The 24,705-nt window shown below is 30.3% G+C and overlaps 1 protein-coding gene across 2 annotated transcripts in view; it reads left to right on the top strand.

Moving 5' to 3' along the window:
* LOC107441881 (multidrug resistance-associated protein 1) overlaps nt 1-24,705 on the top strand; it is a 69,912-nt gene that overhangs the window by 35,409 nt on the left and 9,798 nt on the right. For both annotated transcript variants that reach the window (XM_087163521.1, XM_087163522.1), the window contains exons 13-22: nt 8,651-8,797; nt 11,815-11,899; nt 13,752-13,945; nt 15,416-15,592; nt 16,745-16,912; nt 17,489-17,679; nt 18,725-18,875; nt 20,962-21,057; nt 21,907-22,024; nt 23,876-24,020. In XM_087163521.1, coding sequence (XP_087019647.1) covers nt 8,651-8,797; nt 11,815-11,899; nt 13,752-13,945; nt 15,416-15,592; nt 16,745-16,912; nt 17,489-17,679; nt 18,725-18,875; nt 20,962-21,057; nt 21,907-22,024; nt 23,876-24,020 — 1,472 coding nt within the window. The remainder of the gene's footprint in view (nt 1-8,650; nt 8,798-11,814; nt 11,900-13,751; nt 13,946-15,415; nt 15,593-16,744; nt 16,913-17,488; nt 17,680-18,724; nt 18,876-20,961; nt 21,058-21,906; nt 22,025-23,875; nt 24,021-24,705) is intronic.

Raw genomic sequence — 24,705 nt, 5'->3', positions numbered from 1 at the left:
AGATGTGATAGAAGGTACAGAGGGGGCGGCGTAGCACTTCTAGCAAAAAACCAACTTATTAACAACAGAATATAACTCAAAAGATGATAATGGATATGAGCAAATTTCTATTTTATTAAGCTACAGAAACAAGAACATCAAAATCACAGGAATTTATAATTCTCCAAAAAATAAATTATCAGATAATGATATGAACCTCCTATTTCCAGCCACCCTAGATACAATAGTTGCAGGTGACTTTAATTCCAATATGGGGCTGCAACAACTTCAATCACAGTGGTTCAAAATTGAAAGATCTTATTAGCAAATATCAATTAACAGTAGTAGCACCAACAACTCCAACTTACATTCCAAATCGGATTAACCATAGTCCAGACATACTAGACTTCGCAATAACAAACATGCATGTTCCTATGCTCGCCTGCGCTCATAACCATTTGTCATCAGATCATCTGCCAGTTCAACTGCTCGTTGGGGAAACCATAGAACAATCTGAGAAACCAAATTATAAAACTGACTGGAGCCATTTTCAAAATACTCTTACAATCAATGGAACAGACCTACCATCCTTGGAAAACGAAACTGCAATAGAAAACTATATACAGCAAATCCAGAATGAAATAACAGATGCTTTTAAAAACGCTTCCACAGAAACCAAGTATATTACCCATCATTACAGATTACCACCTGAAATAAAGAATATAATAAGATTAAGGAACTCGCACAGGAAATGGTACCAAAGAACTTACGACCCAGCTCACTTGGACGCAATAAAACAACTCAATAACCAGATTAAAAAACACAGTAAAAATTATAAAAAACAACTGTGGCAGGCAAAAATCGCCTCACTCTTCACTACCAACAACTCTATATGGAAAATGGCCAAGAAACTGAAAACAACTCCTCAAATAGACAGACCAATAAATGGACCATCAGGCTCAGCTTACACAATATCAGAAAAAATCGAAATATTCGCAGATTCACTTCAAAATCAATTTTCAGCAAATATCAACTCTGACCAAAATCATCACAATATCATCACAGAAGAAGTTAATAATTTTCAAACTGAACATCTCATCCCAGAAACAATAAATTCAACCAATAATCAAGAAGTTAGCTGCATCATACAAAAACTGAGAAACAATAAAGCTCCAGGTGAGGACGGGATAAAGAATAAGATGATAAAACTATTACCAAACAACTCACGCATATTTTTAACGCATATTTTTAATGTCACGCATATTTTTAATGTCTCCCTTGCTCATAATTACTACCCACAAATCCGGAAAAACGCATCAGTCATTCTATTTCTCAAGAAAAATAAGAACCCAAGCTGCCCTGAGAGTTATCGCCCAATCAGTCTACTTAACATACTTGGAAAAATATACGAAAAAATCATCTACAATAGAATAAAACCACTTCTTACAGCCCTCCCCGACGAACAGTATGGATTCCGACAAAAACTAGATACCACCAAACAGTTACTCCGAATAATAGACTATACTGGTAGAGCAATCATAAATAAAGAAACAATAGCCTTCCTGATGATCGACATATCCAAAGCATTTGATAAAGTATGGCACACTGGTACAATATATAAACTCATACAGCTGAATTTTCTACCCGGCATAATCAAACTCCTATCCTGCTATCTTTCTAATAGAACATTTCAAATCACCATCAAAAACAAAAAATCCACAAAGAGAAACATCACAGCCGGAGTACCACAGGGCAGCATTCTGGGACCGATATTATACATATTATACACTTATGATTTTCCTATAAACAAAGCCGATTATAACAGCATAACAGCCTATTACGCAGACGATACCGGTATTATTATTCAATCTAGAAACCCAAATCATGCTCCTCAAAAACTACAAGACCATATAGACGAAATAGAAGACTGGTGCTTAAAATGGAAAACTGCAGTAAATGATGGAAAATCACAAATATTAATTATACAAAAAAGAAGAATTAAAATACTTCCACAACTTCAACCAAAAATGTTCAACATACCAATACCAATAGTTAAAAAAGCAAATTATCTTGGCCTTATAATCAATGGCAAACTCACCTGGAATGATCACATCAAAAGCACAATAGATAAAGCAAATGCAGCAATAATAGCCATACAACCATTAATATATAATCAGAATATGTCACTTAAACTAAAGAAGCTACTATATACAGCAATGATCCGCCCAATACTTACCTATGCCTCACCTGCCTGGACAACGATACCTCAACATCTACTGAAGAAATTAAACCAATGCCAAAACAAGATCCTTAGAAAAATAACCTGTGCAAGATGGTTCATCCGGAATACCAATTTACATGCAGACCTCAAAATACCAACTCTATCTCAGCATATATACAAGCTAAACGCAGATTTTTTCGATAAAGCCATAGAATGTAAAACAGCAAATTTTAATGAAATCTTTAAATTTGAAAATTATATCAAAGATAAAAACTACAGACCAATAGCTGCACATTTCACCTCCGACGCCTCATATCATAACTATCAAAACAAATAATTTCATCAACCTCTCTGAAAATAACGTTTACTCATGCTGATACAATTCTGAACAACTCCAAAATCAAACAAACACAGTTTAGAGCAAGCTGCTCAATTTATTTTTGATTCCTTTTTAGTTATTCAAGCAAAGAGCTTGAAACATTCATAAAAGCAACTCCATTGCCTGCTTACCTTATTGCTCAACCAAAACTGTTCAAAAATTCCAGATGAATGGGATAGGGGCCGCTTCGCGGCCCAGGTGCCCAATTAAATCTAAACACTAGGACTAGGACCATATATGTCATTCACCAATTATGTCTGTAAATAAGTACCAACGTATATTTTCAAATCATGCTTGTATATAATTATCATACATAAATTTCTTGTAATGCAAATTGTGTTTAATTTATCAAGCAAAGAGCTTGACTTTTTTAAAAGCTACCATAATGTCGCTTACATCAAAATGTTTAAATCAATGTATATAGTTATTTCATGATGTATGGGATAGGGGCCGCTGCGCAGCCCAGGTGCCCAGTTTTTGGTAGATAAAGTAAGTAAGTAAGCAGATATATCATGATGAACCTTCTAAAAAAATAGCAAAATCTGTCTAATAATTGCAAATTTAGTTTGTAGTTATTTACCGTGGCCTAACGGGCAAGCCATGTAAAATTAGCGTGGCGTTTAACGTGTTAATCAGCAACTGTGACATTTCTGAAAAATAGTGTAGTAATTAGCAGCCTAAACTGCAAGGTTTTATTGAGTTTTACGCTGTACGAAGTTCAAAAAAAGCTTTGTCCCTTTGACTTTTACAAAGTAGTAGAATATTTTTTAAATGTAACAAAGTTTCATGCGCTTTATTGAATAATACATTAAATAATAATAGAAATACCTGAAACAGGAGAAAATTTTTTCTACTGTTTTAAGTTTTCTATTTTATTCGTCAAATAAAGGTATGTTTATTTGGGGGAAACTACATTTTTGTGTCTGATTTCGTAACTTAAAATATTGTCTGCAGTTATTTACTGTACTTATTATTCCTCATATTTGAAGTCAAGTTCTCGAGCCATTACGATTGAGTAACAGAACGTGAAGATTCAGTCATTTCCTCAAAAGTTATTAAAAATAATTCGGTTTTTTATCCCCACTGTGCGTCTGAACAAGACAAAATTTCCGCCCAATTTAAATTTCACTCGATCATGACATTAATCTTTTGCACTGCAAAATGGAAAAAAAAAACACTCAATGAGCATGTGCGAAAGAAAAAGTACCACAACTCTGAATAGTATTCATGTGAATGTGTCTGTAGACGACAGTATAAATTAAAAGCCAAGCACTGTCACTTGCCGCAAGCGAACAAAATGGTAAGAAATATTCAACAGATTGTGAAACTTATTGCCGGAACCTCGCAATTTTTTTTACAATATTTGTAATTTTGCTATCCTCTATGCTTGGGTAATTTTCGAGAAATCTTTGGTCGCTTTTATTACGGATTGCAAATTTATTCTTGTGCTTGAACTGCTAAGTAGAATTTTGAGCATCGGGTAGCCCGTGATTCACAAAATTCAGTCTCTAAAATAAAGAAACACATCTTTTAACATTGCAAGGACAAAATAAAACTTGTGAGCCAAGCTAGAAACCATTTTGTTGTCACTTTTACGTCGCGTGGATATATCATAAGTCTTCGATAATGTTGGAACTTCCACATCTTGAAATATGTGTGCCAATACGCGTTGTTTATATTCATGTATTTTATTTATTTACGTATGACTTGTGATCCTGCTGAGGAATAATCTGCGATACAATACGATACTGTATTGTTATATTGTCATTACTTCCGTAAAAAAAATAAATAACAAAAACATTATTATTTGAAAAACCCTATTTATCATATTTTTTTACAATATTCATTAATTTAGAAAATCAATTACTGGAGAATAACATCAAATTCTCAAGAGGCCTTATAAGTGATATCTCTTCGCTTCGCATCACAAGAAAATTTGAGATTTTCATTTATTCCTAATTTAGCTACATGCGCGCTTTATCTGCCACCTCGTTAGAAGCAGCAGACGAAGCTTTGGAAAATTCAATTGTTTTTATATTCTGAAGTTATAGTAACATGAGTGCATTACAAATATTTAATAATTTAATTATTTTAATTTTACTGGTAGGTAGCTATTAAGTACATTATTTAAAAGTTTTATAGCTTTTAAAACAATTTGACGCTTGCTAACTCCACGAACTTTTTTTTAAAAAATTGTAAACAAATAAATATACTTTATAATCAAATTCCCAGCGTTTTTTCTATAAACGTAAGAAAGAGCATCTAAAACATAGAAACATACCTGCCAACCCTTCCGGATTTTCGGGAAGATTTTATTTTCATATTTAAAGTGGTAGCAATACTCAGGTTATTCCAATTAACTTTTTGAATTATGATGATAACTATAAATGAGTTTGACCACCACTACATATAAATAATTACAATAAATATATGAAACCATAATAATCCTTGCGCAAGCGAATTTCAACGGGATCAAAACATAAATATATTTTTGAGTCAGTTTGTTTTTCGTTTATTATTTTACAACCACTCTGAAAATCCATTCTTGGAAAGAGTGAAAGTTGGCAGGTATGTAGTATGATGCGTCTATCAATTACACCTGCCAACTTTTATTTACAACCTGTAAAATTTTATCCCCATATTTAAAGAGGTAGTAAAATGTATGCTTTCTATATATTCCTTGCATTTAAAAGTTTAATTTATAGTGCTTTTGCCCACCACTATTTTCGAAACAAATTAAGCATATATACTAATATGTAATACTGATGTTTTAGTCCCCAATGATCACACCTAGACCAATCAGATCAACCCAAAATTTTTAAATTTAGATCTTAAAAGCTTTTATCTTTCTTTCCCTGTATCTAGTACCCAACTCATGATGTTAGTATTTCATGATTTCATTTCATATGGAAAGGTTAGAGCCCCTGAATTAGACAGGCCGACTTATCATTTATTGTTAGAGCAAAGAGCTAACATGAGCACAGCGAATAAATATTTTCAAGTAGTAGTTTATTAATTGTTATTCTTGGTTTAATAAGTTCCATTTAGTAGATTTTTATCCACCACTATTTCTAACCAATGCGTAGGCTTATATAATTCACAAATTTATAGTACTTAATACATGCTTTACATTTTTAAAAGCAAGCAAATACTGTCAACTATTTGCAAAATTTACTTTGTAGTTATTTACCGTTTTTTAAATTATATTGGCGTGTCCGCAGCAGTTGGCATCTCTGTAATAACATAACGAATATTGAAAATAACGTTAACTGGCAAACTTGTTTGCTCCAATATTGCTTGATAGGTTAGCTCTGATAGTATAGGAGCCTTAATCGGGCTCATCAGAGAATGACGTCCAACCGACTGATGAAACGAGGGAAATGACGCAGCTGAGTTTGGGGTTTTGTATGGGCAGTTTTCCCCATAAGGCAAAGATATTCTATTGTTCTGTTCATTGAATTAAAAATAAATAAATAAAAAATTTAAATTTTTTTCTTCTAAAAATAGGTAAATAAATGAAAAAGAATAGAGACCCAGCCGTCCTGGTAATTACCACTCGTGCCGGGTTGCTCTCTAACTTAAGTTACAGGGATTAATCCCTGTAACTTAAGTGCTAACCCTGTAACTTGGGTGCGCCGCCCGGTGAGACAATCTAACGTGACCCACCGGTGGGTCACCCCGGCGTGAACGTGTTAAAATAACAATCATCTTCTAGTATTAACCTAAATTTACTACCACTACTAAATCTTTTTAAGGACCGCGGGAACTCTGTAAACTAATAAACCTTCATAGTAGTCTGATCGGTCTACCAGTAAGAAACCGTGGGGAAGCTTTGCCTAGTTGCAAACTGCCCCTGACAAAATATTTCAAAAAACGGCAAAAAACTACAATTCCAATTTACAAACTTTTGACTTATTTTGCAGACTTTTTAAAGCCCTCAACGCGACTGAACTGATACAAATTGGTTTATATTATAAGCTTCTAAATTATTTAGCAGGAGTGATGAGTAACAACCCGGCAGATCGATTTTAATAAACTAAGAGTCGTACATTACAAGACTACCACTCTAAAATATTATTCACTTTCTGGGGCAAGTAGGCATCTCTGTCTCGATATAAAATAACAAGAAGCAGATACTAATTTTTAAAACTGATTCAATAAAAGAACATCATACCTTCCAACTCTTCCGGATTTTCGGGAAGATTTTATTTTCATATTTAAAATGGTAGTAATTATACACAAATTTTTTCTTTTATAATTTTAATTTTTAGATGATATTGATCACCACTATTCTTACAAAAATTAAGCACATATATTTATATGCGTTACTATCATGGTTGTCAACTTAAGTTACATGGTTACAACGTATTTATTTGCTTAAAATTGAAGTTTTAATTCCCTTTTAATACCACTGGGAAAAATGATAATAGAAGGGATTAAAAGTTGGCAGGTATGGAACATTACCTCTTTAGCCAACGCTTCTTACAACTGAAAGCCTCCACACGGTGTTTTTTATAGGTAGTCCGATCAGACCACTATGAAGGTAAACTAGTTTACGAAAGAGCCTTTCAATAGAAAATCTAGAAAAAATAAGATAGTGGTGGCAAATATATGTCTAAAAATTTGTTTAATTTATGAATATGATTAATTTGTTTCATTTACTTATCAACCACTACAGATTCATTTCTCAAATATATACGATATATTCCTCTCAATCACTTTTAAAATAGAATTAGGTTTAATGCGCTCAAACTGTTCACTTTTTGAATAGTCTGCGCAGACAACTTACGAGAAACCGTGTGGAGGCTTTCTAATGTAGGAGGAGATGCTTCAGCCCGTAGAGGACCACCTGGGTTATAGAGGCTCGAGGTACCACAATTTTAAATTTAATTGCATGATTGTGAAAATGTGGTCAGGTAGCTGTTACTTCCCAAACAAGCGAGTACCCATAAATCTGAAGTTGGGTGAAGTCTCTGTTAAATTACCAGAGATGCCAACTTGCTCCGGACAGCAAATATATATTGTAAAGTGGTAGTTAATTAATTGGGATTCTTGGTTTAATAAATTCAATTTAGTAGATTTTTATCCACTACTATTTCTAAATAACTCGTAGGCTTATGTAATTCACCACTTTATAGCTTTTATGCCATGCTAAACTTTTAAAAAGCAAGCAAGAGTAGTCAAATATTTACAAAATATACTTAAAATTTATTTACCGTTATTTTAATTATATTGGCGTGTCCGGAGCAGTTGGCATCACTGAATTACAGTCAAATCTGAGTGAGAATGTGAATGCTTTTTGTAAAATATTTCATAGACATTTTAAAAAAAAAGATTTCAGAAGTTTTGGTAATTTTGACATTATATTAAAAGCAGAACTTGATAGAGTTGGAGCAAGTGGTGTTGCGTATGAATTTTTTAAATCATTATGTGTTGTGGTGTGGAAAATATGTCCAGGTTAATAAGAAGCAATACATTAAAATCTAAACTCAGATACCACTAAACTTAGTTTCATCAAAAAGTGTGGAAAGTTGGCCGACCTCATTTTGCCGAGTTTTTAAAACGCTAAACACGGCTTAACTGTGACGAAGTGGCGTATTACACACACCTTTGAATTATTTAGATGTAGTGGAAATAAAAAGCTTATAAAGAGAATTCACTAAGCCATAACTCACACACTAGAAAGACTTAAAAATATTTAAACGCTGTCCGGTACAAGTTTGCATCGCTGGAGCTAGAGCCGTGAAGTGCTTTGGATATAATTGGAAGCAATTATAATATGATTTCTTTTCAACGAGAAGAAGCTATGCTAGTTACTAATAAAACAAATTTATTTATATTTTATGTGGATATTGCAAAATGATTTTTCAAAACTATAAAGAATGTATAGTTTCACTGTATTTCTTTGCAAACTTTTAATATTTAATACTTATGTTTGCGCTTGTTTTCTCTGAAAAAGCAAAGCCATTAATGGCAATGTTGCTTTTAACTGAAAATCTTACTATTTTCTTAGAGATAATAAGCATTGTTGACTGTTATATGACTCAAAATGTCTTTATATTGTTCAACAGATATCTGTGACATGTTTTGCTGCCTACTTATTTATGGATAAAAAAAATGTCCTGGATCCCACAAAAGCATTTGTTACAATCACCCTCATGGAGCAGCTGAAATACGCCTTATTTAACTTACCCGAGTCTATTTCAGAGCTGATTCAGGTGAGCATAGTTAAAATTTTTAGTGTTCTTCTGTTGACTTTGTCGTAGGACATTAGGGCACTGGGGGTGCGATTGCTCTTTTTTCCCAGTGGTGCTATCTATTGCCAAGAATTCGACTTCTGCCATACCCATCTATCACACCCTTTTATAGGGCGGACCTATTAATACATCCATTCATTCATCCAAAAATCGTAGTTTTGACCTGAACGTGAACATAATCAATCTCCAGTCCAGTACCCCGAGTGGCATAGTTTGTTATGGAAACATGGAGGACTTAGTTACCCGACAGATTTAATGTGCACCAGTCACCATGTACTGCACGGGGAGTCTTCGTCCACTGGATTCTAACTCCCATTCTCACAAACGTGAGTCCCTATCAACCATGCTATCCCAGTCATAGAGTTACTTTAAATTATTAGAAAAAATACGTAATTTATTGGAGCCTTTTTTCTTTCTTTATTTAGCAAAAATTGGCCGCCTGGGCCGCGCAGATGCCCCTAGCCAATACATCATGAAAATTAATTAAAATCAATGAGTAAAAACATTTTGAGTTAAGCAACATTATGGTAGCTTTTAAAAATTTATTAGAACCCACCACAGTTTTACCATTTAGGGAATCTTTTTATTTAATTAAGAGCGGTAAAGAAATACGATTGTTTCTGATTAATAACATACCTGCCAACTCTTCCGGATTTTCGGGAAGATTTTATTTTCATATTTAAAGTGGTAGCAATGCTCAGGTTATTCAATTAACTTTTTGAATTATAATGATAATTATAAATGAGTTTGACCACCACTATATATAAATAATTACAATAAATATATTAAAGCATAATAATCCTTGTGCAAGCGAATTTCAACGGGAACAGAATATAAATATATTTTTGAGTCAGATTGTTTTTCGTTTATTGTTTTAGAACCACTCTGAAAGTCCATTCTCGGAAAGAGTGAAAGTTGGCAGGTATGTAATAAGTTAAAGCAGAACGTCTTTATCAATTTATTTATTGTTACACGTGCATATGGAAGCTGGTGTGTTCTTTTTCAAGTGGCACCCAAAAACTTATAGTTATTGCAATAAAAAAAATATTCTAGATTAATTCCGATTTTTTTTTAAAAAAAAAAACCCTGCGTATTATTAAACATTAGAACATAATTCGGATGATTCATTTGAAATATGTAGTTATGATTATAAACGTCTTTGATTTTTAAATAAGCTGCTTACAAAAAAAATTTTTTTAAACATTATTTTATCGTAAAATATTTACAATTTTTACATATATTTTTAGCACAGCTTGCAACCCGGTTTATGTAATAATTCAGGTAATAACACAGTTTGCAAAGAGCAAAGCAGTTGGCATTCAAGTTATAATATAATTAATTTTTTATGATTAGACTTTATTCAGGGTTCGCTAGAAACTTGAGAAAAAAAAAATTAAAAACTCGTGTCAGTATTATTTTGAAGAAGCAAATTTATCAGACTTAGCTTGCATTTCAGCATTAAAAATTCAAACCCTTTAATTTCGCATCTAGATATTTTTACTTAACACGTTCACGCCGGGAAAAGTAAAAATACAGGTACGGAAAAAGAGAAAATGCTGGTAGAAGAACTATTTCAATATTAGATAATATTCGGGAGGAGTTAATCTATTCTCATCAATAATAATTCACTGTAAGAAAATTTATCACGGTGAAGAAGCAATTCAATATAAAAATTGCATCCTGTTAAAAACAATTGGTAGTTATGGATTTTTATTATTCCCGGAAAAAAACTAAAAAATTAAATTTATTGTCACTAATTTTTACTCCGGTGCGCTGCCAAGATGAGACAATCTAGCGTGACCCACCGGTGGGTCACCCCGGCGTGAACGTGTTAATACAGTTGCGATATTTCATATTATCCGTTTCGTGCCAAGTGCTTACATAAGAAAGAATTCTCAAAATTTTCTGAATTTTCTCAAAATTTTCTGAAACGATAATTTTCTTAATATTACTGTTATTTTTCATGTTTTTCTAGGTACATATGGACCTTGTTATGCATATTCTGACATGTATGATCTTCCAAATCTTCCAAAAAAAGTAGAGGTATACAGAATGATCTGTAAGCCTCTTCCAAAAAAAGTAGAGGTTTACAGAAAAAAATATCCGCTTACTTTAAATGTAAATACGAAACCTCTTTTTTCATAACACCCAAATATCAAAAGGGTAAAATGAGATATATTAGATAAAAAAAAAAAATATTTCCCATGCAGAAACAGATTTAGTTGCAGGGTTTTTCCTAAAAGTATCCTTCACAATAATACAAAAAAAGCGTCAAAGGCTTTTTTTTATTTAAAAGGTACTTATATACCATTATTAATATAATAATATTAATTAATTTTAATACTAAATATTAAAGTTCATTATTTGGACAAACTCTGTGTCCCAGTACTTCCCTGGGCTAGTGATAAGTCACTCCAAACTTTCAAAAAATATAAAATCTGCAAATTTTTTATATTTAGCTTATCTCAAAACAGCATAGTCTCTGTCAAAAAAAAAACTTTATTTTAGTTAAAGGTTTCTACTGACATGGACGGGATCTTGAGAATAAATTGAATCTTGATCAAGAAAAAAAATGACCTAAGTTGCATACAAATTGCTATGTTAGAAATCATATTCCTCCTCGTTTTTGAGACAGTACTAATAGATATTCCCCTTCAAATAAGCTAAATTAAAGAGATTTAAAAGAACTAATCTGGAATTAAAAGATGTAATTTTGGAAGAAAAAACACTGAGGAGTTATTCCATAATGAAAAAGTACAAAAAAGCATGGTTTTCTTAACATTGTATATGCATAAAATATAGTTAGAATTAAACAATAAAAAAACAATACTCTGTTTTCTTTCGCTTATTATTTGGTTTTTTCTTCATGCAATTTAGTAAAAAATTTTAAATTAATTTTTTAAGCGTATTCAAACATTTAAACATTTTTAGCATATATTTTCACAGTGAATACATAATTTTTTCCATTCTTTCCCAAGACTAGAATAGCTCTAGGACGACTGAGGGCGTATTTTTCAGCTGAGAACATTAACCCAGGTGCTATTGGAAATCATCCAGATGAAGGTAACTATAAATTAATAATCAATGATATTTAATGTATATATATATATATATATATATATATATATATATATATATATATATATATATATATATATATATATACGCGCTCCCGTGCCACTGGTCCTGGGTTCGATTCTCGACCCGGGCAATGTTGACTCAGCCTTTCATCCCTTCAGTGGGTCGATAAATGAGTACCAAGCATGCTTGGGAACTAAACACTGGGGGTTACGCGTTCGGTTGACCGCCTAACCGGAACATCTGCTCCTGCACCCCCAGAGTCCAAGGTCAAGAAAACTGAGATGGGTACAGTAAGCCTTAGCCCTCTATGGGCTGTCGCGCCACTGAGTTTAGTTTAGAGTTATATATATATATATATATATATATATATATATATATATATATATATATATATATATATATATATATATATATATATATATATATATATATATATATATATATATATATATATATATATATATATATATATATATATATATATATATATATATATATATATATATATATATATATATATATATATATATATATATATATATATAAATACAAGAAAACACGAAGAAAGTTAAGAAAAACAATAAGATGTTTTACGGATATAATCGTTTGGGCTGATGAAAAAATATATCTCTTTTTTCCGGTTTTTTAAATAAAATTCAATCCTTTTTTTTTTTTTTTTTTTTTTTTTTAAACTGTTTGTTACTTTTTTACTTATTATTCCCCCTCCCACACCTTTTTTTTCATATCTCCTTAATTTTTCTTTGTTTTATTCTTCATTCAGACGTATGATGCCTATTTTTTTATATATAATGATAAGTTTGATGAGTTTATGATGTACCGAAATAGTCGCAAATTTAATAAAATTCCCATTAAAATGAAATATTTATGAACAACCACTCATTTTGTTATGCAAGGGTCCTAGCCTCATATTAAAATGTATTGTAACTAGTAGTAAGAGAGTTATGACATTTCTCATTTATTTTTTGGATGAAACGAGATATCCTATTTACTACGACGTTAAGTTTATAATATAATTAATGATATTTAGTTCTATAAGATGGGGGTAGCTGATACTATAAAATTAAGATTACAGCTAAGTACATTTTCTTTGTTAGATAGTTTAAAGTAAATCGTCTATCGTTTTTTTTTTAAACTTTTTCATGGGAATTCAATAAGACTGGTAATAATTTTTTTCATATTATTGTGATATGAAATGACTGGCTTTAAAAGGCTTAGTAAAATGTTTATTTTACTTTTTATTTTTTAAGGCATATGCTTACGGTACAAAGAGATACGTAGTTATTTAAATAAATTTTTTTTTTAATATTTAAAATGGCAGAGGGTAGTAGATGTAAGCGTTTAATGAATAATTTGTGATTTTATAATTTGTGATTACTTTTTCACGAACACAGTTTACATCTGTGTCTAAAGTATTCAATTTTTCAAGTTTTTGCAAACGAAGTTAGATTCAGCTCATCTTGCATGATTCTTCACCACCGCTAAAATTCCCTGGTTAGTGACAATGTGCTTTGATTTTAATTTTGTTGTAAAACAGTGTTCCCATGTCCTGGAAGAGACAGGTAGCTAAGATTTTGCAAGACAACTTAAAAATGAAAATTTTTACCTAATTTGTGAATTGCGAAATTATCCACGAGCTATTGTCTGCACCCATATATATTTCCTATAAACTAAACATTAATTGATAGCTTGAAACATCTAGGTATATATCACTTTCGCTACCATTTTGAAAATTTTTCCAGACCATGGGAATCCTTGTGAAAACTCTTGCAAGAAAAAATTAAAGTGGTAGATAATATAAGAATCTATCCAACAGGAGATATTTTGACGATAAGGAAAGCGTCATTCAAATGGCCAGGAGAAGAGGAGTGCACCTTACATGATATCGAATTGCATATTCCTAAAGGCAAATTGGTTGCTGTTATTGGATCCGTGGGATCGGGTAAATCATCATTACTATCAGCATTGCTGGGAGATATCAATACAACGGATGGATCCGTAGATATAAAAGTAAATATAATAAATCTTTTCCTTTCCAAAAAAAAGAGAAAGGAAGAAAATATCTTCATTAATCCACTTGATTCTTTGAGAAATCTCATTGGTGCAAAAATTTATTTATTACCATATTAGAAATTGTTTCTTTTTGTAGTAGCAAAATTTGAATTTTTAAGATTTCATTCTTGGTTTGTTATTTAATTTTAAGTTGCTTTGCTATAACACACTATCTATGAATAATTTAGAAATTGAGGTAAAGCACCACTTTGTAAGTCACGTCTGACTGGTAACTACAGTAGGTCGCTTGAGAATCATAGAGTGAAGCTTTGCAAATCAAGTGATGACATCTACAAAGCTGCCAACTTTCTCCACTTTCTTAGAAAATATCTTCTAGTGGTAGCAAAAATTATGTTTTAATCTATGATCCTTTATTTCGTAAATTTGAATTAGAGTGATTTTTCTTACCATTACATGTGAATTATTCAAAAGTTCATATTAAAAGCTCATCAATTGTATTACTATCATGGTGAAGCTTTTAAAATGTTGGCAAAATCTACCAAAATTCTGAGAGCTTCAGTGTTTTATTATCAAACATTTTATGAAATATTTTACAAAATCCGTAGTAGTTGGCAGCATTGCTTCTGGTATGAGAAAAGGCGAACATTATATTTTAACATCCAGGTTGTCGAATAAATATGAATAGAACTGTGAAGCACTTAGATGCATGATGCTACTGCATGTGTATGTATGAGATACTCTTCTTGTAGGCTTCGAATTTCAACTTTGAGAATTAACCCTTTCGGGCCGACTGTCACAAATACGTTCCAGCATAAAACCGAGTCAATCAGGGTAAAAAGATAAAACTGGTAATCAAAGTATTTCTTTAGCAGTTTATTTGTGGGCGGAGTTATAATTGTTTGATTTATTTAACTCACCATTACTTTGTTCAAAATAAAACTATTTAGTTATACCTTGAATTGTCATTGATTATATATATGATTAAGCTGACAATAATTAAAGTAAAAACAAAGTAAGTCTGTCAAATTAGTAACGACTACATTTAAGTTACCGCTTTTTATCTAACTACAACTTGATTCTGATTTTGTACGAACGCTTTTCTGAATCACCCGTCCCCAAGGGGTTAAGATGAATGAATGCAGTGATTGTACCAGACAGAAATTTATAACTGCCGATAAACACATGAGGTGACCAGCAGTCAGCAAACAACCAAACAGAGCAGCCAAAAATCCAATCAGGCAAACGGCTACCGTTTATAAAATAGCTAGTAGGAACTGATTTTGATGAAAATTATAGGCACCATCAGTACAATATTACGACAATAAACTTCAAAATACACATTTTTTATTTTGCAAACTTAAACCTAATAAGCTTCAAAATTTATAAAGTAGAATTCAATTATATTTCTTCATATAAAAATAAAGAAAATTGTCAAGCTTAACTTTTATTTTATAATTTTTTTTCCAGGGTAGCTTGGCTTACGTTCCACAACAAGCCTGGATTTTAAATCGCACAGTTAAAGAAAATATTTTGATAATGAAACACTTAGTTGAAGAAAAATACGATAAGGTGTTAGATCTTTGCTGTTTGAGGCCTGATTTGGAAATTTTGCCTGCTGGTGACAACACAGAAATTGGGGAAAAGGTAAAGTTCCTTCTAATAGATTTGAAATATTTTTTTCAAAATTTTCCTTCAGTGGTGGTGTTGGCGGCTTGATACGATACCAGCTTCAGATAGATGGTTACCAGCTTGTCTACTAAGTAAAAGTGGCTTGTGAGCAATGCTGATCACATTTCTACAATCGTTCCGTTGATTACCAAATTGAGGAGCCTTAACCTCATGGTTCCCTGGTGCAAAATAGGCTGCTGTGGGAATTGTTAATATACACCAGCACAGCTATTGGCTCATGTTTATATTCTTGAGACCAATCTTGTTTAATTGTATGGGTACCTTGTTTAATTGTAATTCAGTAAACTCCCACAATCATTTTTTATTTTGTAGTTATCTTGTAGAATTAATTATATGCTGCAGCATTTTCTTTCTTAAAGACACTTAGACACTTATTGAATAAGAAGAAAGAAAAGAATATTCTTTTGTGATCACAAAAAAAGAAGAAATTTCCGACCAAAATGAAAGATTTGTCAGCTTTGGCACTGTCCCTCCCTTATTATGAACAGTGTACGTACAAAGTTAAAAAAAACTGAACTATTCTGATTCAGTTTTAATTTATTGATCGGATGTTTATTTGATATATAATTTTAATGGTTTGAAGGATAGATCTTAAAGATGTTGATTAACTAGTGCAAATGACATTTAAATTAAAAACAAATCAGATGCAAAACATTCCTTTTATTCACACTGATTCAGTTTTCAAACACCAAACTCTGAAGGTAGTAAAATCCTGGAGAATACAGTACCAATAGTTTAGTCTGCATAAATTTTCCAAATTTCAGCTGCCTCTCATATTTTGTGGGTCAAAGATATAAATCTGCTTAAAATAGATTCAGAGGAAGTTTCTTTGTCTGTTTTTTATAATTTAAAATATCGTACAAACTATTAATTATCATAAAGTTCCAACCATTACACTTGAAGATTACAACTTAATAAAAGAAAATCTGAACTATTTAACAAAAGTTTAATTGCCTTAATGTTGAGGACCATTATTTTCCAGGTGCGGTCATCAATCATCAGATAATTTAATTTGAGTAATGTTCATCTTAATTTCGAGTATAACGAGTTCAAGTGGTTCTACTTGCTTTAAATGTACCTTTTTAAGTATGTTTTTGTGTTTCGTAGGGAGTAAATTTGAGTGGCGGTCAAAAACAGCGTGTCAGTTTGGCACGTGCTGTATATCAAGACAAAGATATTTTCCTTCTGGATGACACACTCAGTGCAGTAGATGTTCACGTTCGCAAAGCATTATTTGATGACATCATTGGAAACGATGGATTACTGAGAAAAAAAGTAAGATATCAAGCATATTTTATATACAAGAAATCATCAAAATTTGTCCAACAATAAAAAAGAGCTTAATTTACCCCGAAAAATTCAATTTACTTCTCATTAAAAAAATTAGATTCTGTAAAATAGCAATACACTTTATTTAATTATGATAGAATGTGATTCGGAACCTTCCTGCTCCCATAAATTAGTACATAGCCTTTTAAATTAGTTCATAAAATCATTAAAAATTCTCCGACAGTAAAAAGAGTTCAATTTACTCAAAAAAATTCTATTTACTCCTCATTAAAATAATTGGATTCTGTAAAATAACAACACACTTTAGTTAATTTCAATAAAATGTTATTCGAAACCTTTCTTCGCCCATAAATTAGTACATAGCCTTTTAAATTAGTACATAAAATCATTAAAATTTCTCCGACAGTAAAAAGATCTCAATTTACTCCAAAAAATTAACTTTACTGCTCTTTAAAGTAATTAGATTCTGTAAAATAACAACAAACTTTAGCTAATTTCAATAAAATGTCATTTGGTACCTTCTTTCGCCCAGAACTTCATATTGTGGTCTAATATTTCCAGACCAGAATTCTTGTTACCCATGATGTCTCAATGCTGCATAAAGTGGATATAATTATAAGCATGAAGGATGGTAGAATCGAAGAAGTTGGCTCTTATCAAGATTTGTTAAGTCAAAATAAATCTTTCACTGATTTTATTCAAGAACACACTAGCCAAAAGAATTTAGAGGAAAATACAGATGAAAATAAAAAGTAACTATGGAGGAATTTTTCAGTTTTGCTATTTTCATAGATTCTAATTTCATTTCGTTAAAAACTATTTTTTTTAAAAATTGAAACTTAAACTTTAAATCATTTTTTAAACAAGTAACTCTTTTCCGAGATAAAGTCGATATGTGTTTAAAATTTCAGACGAATATTTAATTTTAATAATTCTAATAAACGAAAATATTTGTTCTAGTAAACGACAAAGATTGTAAAACAAGAATAAAAAACAATAGTATTACTGATTATAAAATATTTACTACTAGGGGGAGCACTACCCCCCGCTCGCTTCGTTGCTCCCTCAAAATATTTTATTGAATTGGTATAGATTTTGATTTACAGTATACGGTTTTATAAAATTTACTTTATTGTGCACTTTGTTACCATTGCAACTTCGTCTACAATTTTTTTTCTTTAAATTTCTACTTTCATTTTTACTTGACCATGATTCTCTTGAAAAAAAGAGATTCAAAACTGTAGAATTTTTGTTGATTTTTACTATTTTTTTTAAAAAAAGATTACGTTTTTAGCATTATTTTTATTTTATGGTCGCTTAATATAGAAGAAATTTTGTTTAAAAACTAAAACTTTATTTTCCAATATTACTGCTTTATTTATGAAACTCAAAAATTTTGTATTTTCTACTAGGAAGTATATATTATTTAATACAATCCCTTAAATTTGTGTTTAATTTCCATTATTAGTTCTCGAAACTCTATATGTAATAAATATTGCAGAAAATTAAATTTCTTTATAACAAATTGAAAGTTTGTGCTGCTGAAAAATTGTTTTAAACGTGATTATAATTATATTTTATGCATAGAATTCAAGAACAATATTATTTTAAAATTTTCTATTACATTTCAAGAACTTTTAATTTTATCCGTCCTTATTTGAATTTTTAAAATTTAGCTACACAGTAACTTTAAAATCAATAATTTATTCTTAATCTGCTACCAAGAAGTAGCATATTTCAATTACATAATTACTACATCAATTACAGTAAAAACTACATTTACATTTTATTTTTTAGAATGCTCTGCAGGTACATATCAACAGATTCAACTTCCTCCAAAAATTCAGAAGATGGCTTGAATAAGGATCAAAAATTAAATCCATTTGACGCCATCGAAACAGAAAAAACGTATCGATTGATTGAAGAAGAGAGAATGGTAGTTGGAAAAGTAAATATCAATAAATATATTTATTGAGTAATTTTTAATGATAGAACTGTATTTCTTCTACTTTTTTATAATCTCAGAAACAAAATTAACGAAAATAACTTTTTCAAACCATCAAAATGTTTTTATTTAACACGTTGAGCGACGCTTCAGCCATCGGTGGCTGACACTGGACTTTCCATTTAGGCTGAGTCAACCACCGCTGGCTGACACTGAAATTATATTTAGGCTGCGTCAACCACCGGTGGCTGACGCTGAAATTACATTTAGGCCGCGTCTGCCACCGCTTGCTGACACTGACCTTGCACATAGGCCGCGAAAAACAGCTGGCTGACAGCGTATAGCATGATATAGAACTATAAAATTTACACTCTCTTATGGAATTGCAGAAAATTTATTCAAAATTTACTTAATTATTCTGATTCTTGGTTTAATAAATTCAATTTAATAGATTTTTATCCACCACTATTTTTAAACAATTCGTAGACATATATTATTCGCCACTTTTTTTAGATGTGTAATGCTAAACCTTTTACAAACTAGCAAAATCTGTCTATATTTGCAAATTCAGTTTGCAGTTATTTACCGTGTGGCCAGACGAGCAAGCCATGTAAAATTAGCGTAACATTCAACGTGTTAATATTTATTTTCTTTTCGCAACGAGGGAGAGATCCTCTAGGTCAGGGGTTTCCAACTGGCGGCCCGGGGGCCGCACCCGGCCCGCGAAGCCTTTTTTGGTGGCCCGCGAACTAAAAAATATTAGTTGTCATTTTTTGAGGACAATTTTCGTCAAAAATCTATATGGGTTTAAAATAATTTTCCCGTTAATAAAAACTTAATTTCTTCGTTTCTGTGAAATTTAACATACCGGTAGTTTTTATGCAATTGAATAATGTATTCTTAACCAGAAATTTTTTAAAAATTCACGCGGATTGAATATTAAGTGTCTCCACTTCTTTGCTATGTAAGACGTAGTAGAAGGAAGACGAAAATACATTTCAGTTTATGATGCCATACGTTAAGGTCATATGCGTTTTGTCTTTAGTGTTACTTTCAATTGAACTAACAAGCATATATGTATGTACATAAACCTATAAATTCCTTTAAAACATGTAGGAAAATATAAATTAAGGAAAAAAATAAATTAAGTGCCATTGAGAAAAAAAATCTTTAGCTGTCGTCAATAAACTAATTTCAGACTTGAAATCCCCACACCCGAATTAAGTCAGATCAAGTACTTTCTTAAATGTAACATTAGAAATAATTTTCACAGTGTAATTATTAAGAAAGGAAGGAATAAAGAAACTAATACCTAATTTATTACCTGGTGAAATCAGAATCTATTTTTGACAAATATGTGTAGTAGCTTAATGAAAAGTATGTTTCAAAATCGTAGGAATCAACTCTCTAGAAATAAGTATGTTAGTAAAAGACATGGAACATAATCACAAAATTTACAAAATGATAAATAATTGAATTTTCTTAGAAACAATGTTTAATTATTTGTTTATAAATTCATATTAATTAGGATATCAATTATGAAGCATTTTTATAATAAGCTAATAATTTCCCATTCATATCAATTACTTAATTTTAATAAAAAAAATGTAAATATTTTATAAAATTACTTATGAGCTTTGAAAAAAATAATCAATATGAACTGTGATTTCTTAAAACAAAATTACTAAAATAATTTCAAAAAAATATTTTCGTAAATTTTATCAGATAGTTTATTCAAATTTTGAATTTGTGATTATTGTGAATATTTCTTGCATTTATATGAAATTATTAAAAGTATATTAAGAAATTGGTATACGTCAAGGATAATGTGCTAAACGCAAAAAGTAAAATTACTATTTGCAGCCATAGGAATAATATGTTTTTCGACTGACTTCGCTGCATAGATATCGACTATAAATTTACCTGTTAACTTTACTCTTAACTTCTGCCTCTTGAAGTCATATGTTAAACTCTGTAAATCAAAGCTCAATAAAAATGATTCTCTCTTATGTTTTTGGACGGGCGACTATCTAACATGCTTTTAAACAAATTTACATTTAATAATATATTCAATGATGTTCTATTACAGGTACATCGCCATGTGTATTGGACTTATATGAAGAACATGAGTTGCCCTTTATGGGTTATAACTGTATTTGGATTTTTGTGCTACGTTATAATGGAGGTAAATTCTTTATACCTTTTTAAAACTGACAAGAATTTCATGAGATCGGTTTAATTAAATATGTTAGACTCGTATTATTTTACTTGAACTTGGATTTTTTTTTATTCTAAGGCATTCGTATTTCACATAATGTTAGGAATAAATTACAATCCTTCAATTCCATATTAAATTGAACATGCTTCAATTGTATTCTAAATTTTTGTTGTGTATAGAAGAGCCAAAATGTATCATAAATATTTCTACTGTTATAAATTGCCTTTTATATCTCTTAACCCTTTAACGGACCCTCTATTTCTAGTAAAGGTAAATTAAAGTATTTTTGGAATTGAAATTGTTTTAAGAACAGTAACTGATATTAAAAATAAAAAACTCATTTAGTTTATAAAAATGTCATTTTTTTGGTGGTAAATGTATTTAACATGACCTAATAGGAACTTACTGACTTTTATTTTTGTTATTTATAAAATAAATTCCTTAAATGCTACATACTTCAAAAGGAATTATGTATTTTATAACTTTCATACGTTTTTTAAAAGCGATAAATGGTTACCAATTTTATTCAAACTCACTTCAAGAAAGCTGAAATTATTGAAAAATGGAAACCTAAATTAAAAGTGGTAGAACGTGGTGATAAGTATACTTACCACGGCCTTCAAAAGGGTTAAATTAATATTTTCAAAACTTATTTGAGCAAGTAATCTAGTGCTGTATTGAGATTACGTTAGACTTGAACGAATCCTGATATTGAAAGTTACAGAATCCGAACGGTAACGCTCTTAAATTTATCTATAAAAAACCCATTTTATATCATAAATTTGCTTTTTTTTATAATTATTGGTTTCCTTTTAGACCTACGGCAATATTTGGTTAGGAAAATGGACATCTGATAACGGAGTGAATGGAACACATAGTATTTCCACCTCTACGTATAGATTGGAAATTTATAGTGCATTGGGATTAGGACAAGGTAATTAGGTATTTAATAATTATTAAACAATTTTATTAAATATTATATTATAAAAAATTATTATAAAAATATTTTAGTTAGAGATTTGAGCATTTTATTAAGAAACATAATTTAATCTTTTTACTTGTTGAAAAGTTATTTACGTATATTTTGATTTTTTAAAAACCATTTGAAGCAGAATATTTATTTAACGTATTTTTCATAATTTTTTTCTTTATTGTGTATTAATTTGGGACAAAATAAGTTAAAAAATATTATACTTAACATTTTAATAATTTATGGTCATGAAATATATTGTAAAATATCACTGTTTTTTTTTTTTTTTTTTTTTTTTTTTTTTTTTTTTAAAGATAAAATTTTCCAAACAATAACTTTCAAATTTTAAAATTTGCAGTTTATTCAGATCAAAGAGAAACAGTTATTAATTATTTAAAATTCTTCAATTCACGAAAAATCAACCATTGATAAATTTTTGAATATATATGAAAAAAAAAAGTTTTTTTTCAAACTACTTTCTTTGGGATTTTATATTTTAGTACAAATATGATTCCCATTAACTAACAGTTTTTTTAAGTAACTTTTAGACTGTGTTCTTTATAATTAAAAAATACTAAAATATATTTTTGCCTGTAACAAAGATCAACAAATTTGAAAAGGTTATATATGTAATAATATGCCTTTAAGGGCTAGATAATTTAAGGGACTTTGGCTGATTCAGATAAAAAGGCATTTTATTAAGTTATAATAATAAGTTAAGTAATAAGTTAAGTTATAAGTATTGAAAACATTGTTCGCTGGAGTTTCCATCGCTTAAATGGGTGGGTTTCCCTAGCAGGCCCAGTTAGATTTGACCCAGATTTACCTAGCTAGGAAAATATGAAAAAGCCACGAATTTTTGGGGCTCTTGATATTTAAAGTGTTGGTACTGAGTGTTGGTTGGGTGTTGGTTGCAAGAGTATCCTTATCTTACTGAATCGTCATTCAAATGATAATATTTAGACATTTTGATTCACTAAAGGGATGGCGCCATTCTCGCCCTGGGAAGTTTTTGGGACTATCTTAATGAGTCTTTTATCTACGAATTATTGCCCATTAACTTCAGAAAATAATCTTTTATCTGGCCTTATCTGGTTTATCTTGACTTTTATGGCTCTTTGTGAGAGACCGACTTCTACATCTTAAAATTGATCAGAAACATCTGTTTTAAGCTTATCATTTAATATAGAAAGACTCCTATGAGGAATAATATATATATATATATATATATATATATATATATATATATATATATATATATATATATATATATATATATATATATATATATATATATATATATATATATATATATATATATATATATATTTATATACACACATATTAATAGTCTGCTTTTCTATGAAATATTTTTACAAACAGAGTATAGTTCTAGGACGACCTGCTTGAATAAATCAAATAAGTAATGTCATTTATTTAATCATATTTACAATACAATATCATTGCTTCGTGAAGTATGACTTGTTTCAGGTCGTTTATCTTTCCAATTAACAAAGCTCAATAGTGGTACTATATACACCGAAAACGATCATGTATGACTTTTAATTGTCTGGGATCTGACATCACATGCATTGTAAGATTATAAAAAAGCATGGTTCCTTTTTTTTACACTTTATGAAAAAAAATCAAATACTTGTAAATATGTATTTGGAAGAAGCAGAAATTTAAAATAGTTTATAAATTGGAAAGAAACACTGATTTATTATACATTTTTAACAAGCGATCCTTATAAATACAAAATAGTATAAATTTTAAAGTCTGCTCTTTTTTTAAAAGAAACTTTTTTGTTTTTAGCTATTTTCATCATCGTCGGAAGCTTGTCTTTAGCATATGGAGTGATTACAGCTGCTGGTCGATTTCATAATAAAATGCTGAATAGCCTTATAAAATCTCCGATGTCTTTTTTCGATAGCACACCAATGGGAAGAATTACGAACAGGTTAGCTTTAACTCTTTTGTATCATTTTACAAGTTTATAAAGAACGTGTAGGTTAATGCACATACAGTGTACAAAATAGATCACACCGAATAACTTTTGATCTAATGGTTGGATCTTAATGGTTCGACTGGTTGACCCCAAATTTGCTAATTAATTATTGCAAACGGTATTTTAAGTTATCAAAGCAAACACAAAAACATACTTTAAAAAACTCCAATTTATAAAGTTAGCACATCTAACAGCAGATATCTCATGAACTTTACGACCGATTTAATTAAAATTTTGTATTATGCCATGTAAAATTACATTCTTTAAAATGACATAAATTGCATACCCTATAGGTCAAATTTTTTCGACTATTATTAAATAAAATAATAAAAAATAATAAATATTTACTAAAAGTAATTTTTAGCGTGGAATTGTCTTTGGATAAATGTATTTTATATTTGTGTGCAAAAGTTTTTCACTCCCCTTAAAATTTTTTCGAGATATAGTGATATACGCAAAAAGTAAAATTAACACTAAGGCGTCGAAACTTCGACCGTTCTCCTGACCAAACTATTGGGACAGTATTTTCTTAATTGTGGCTACTCCACATATTTTGGAGGTCAGAGATCTGAATCCATCGAAAAAAGAAGTACGTTTATTGAGAGAAAGTATTTTGTGTCTGATTTCGTAACTTAAA

This window comes from Parasteatoda tepidariorum, chromosome 5 (genome assembly GCF_982258835.1).
Source record: "Parasteatoda tepidariorum strain Cologne lab strain chromosome 5, Ptep-v5.0, whole genome shotgun sequence".
NCBI lineage: Eukaryota > Metazoa > Arthropoda > Arachnida > Araneae > Theridiidae > Parasteatoda > Parasteatoda tepidariorum.
Note: the sequence above shows the minus strand (reverse complement) of the source record. Positions and strands in the feature narration are given on the sequence as shown.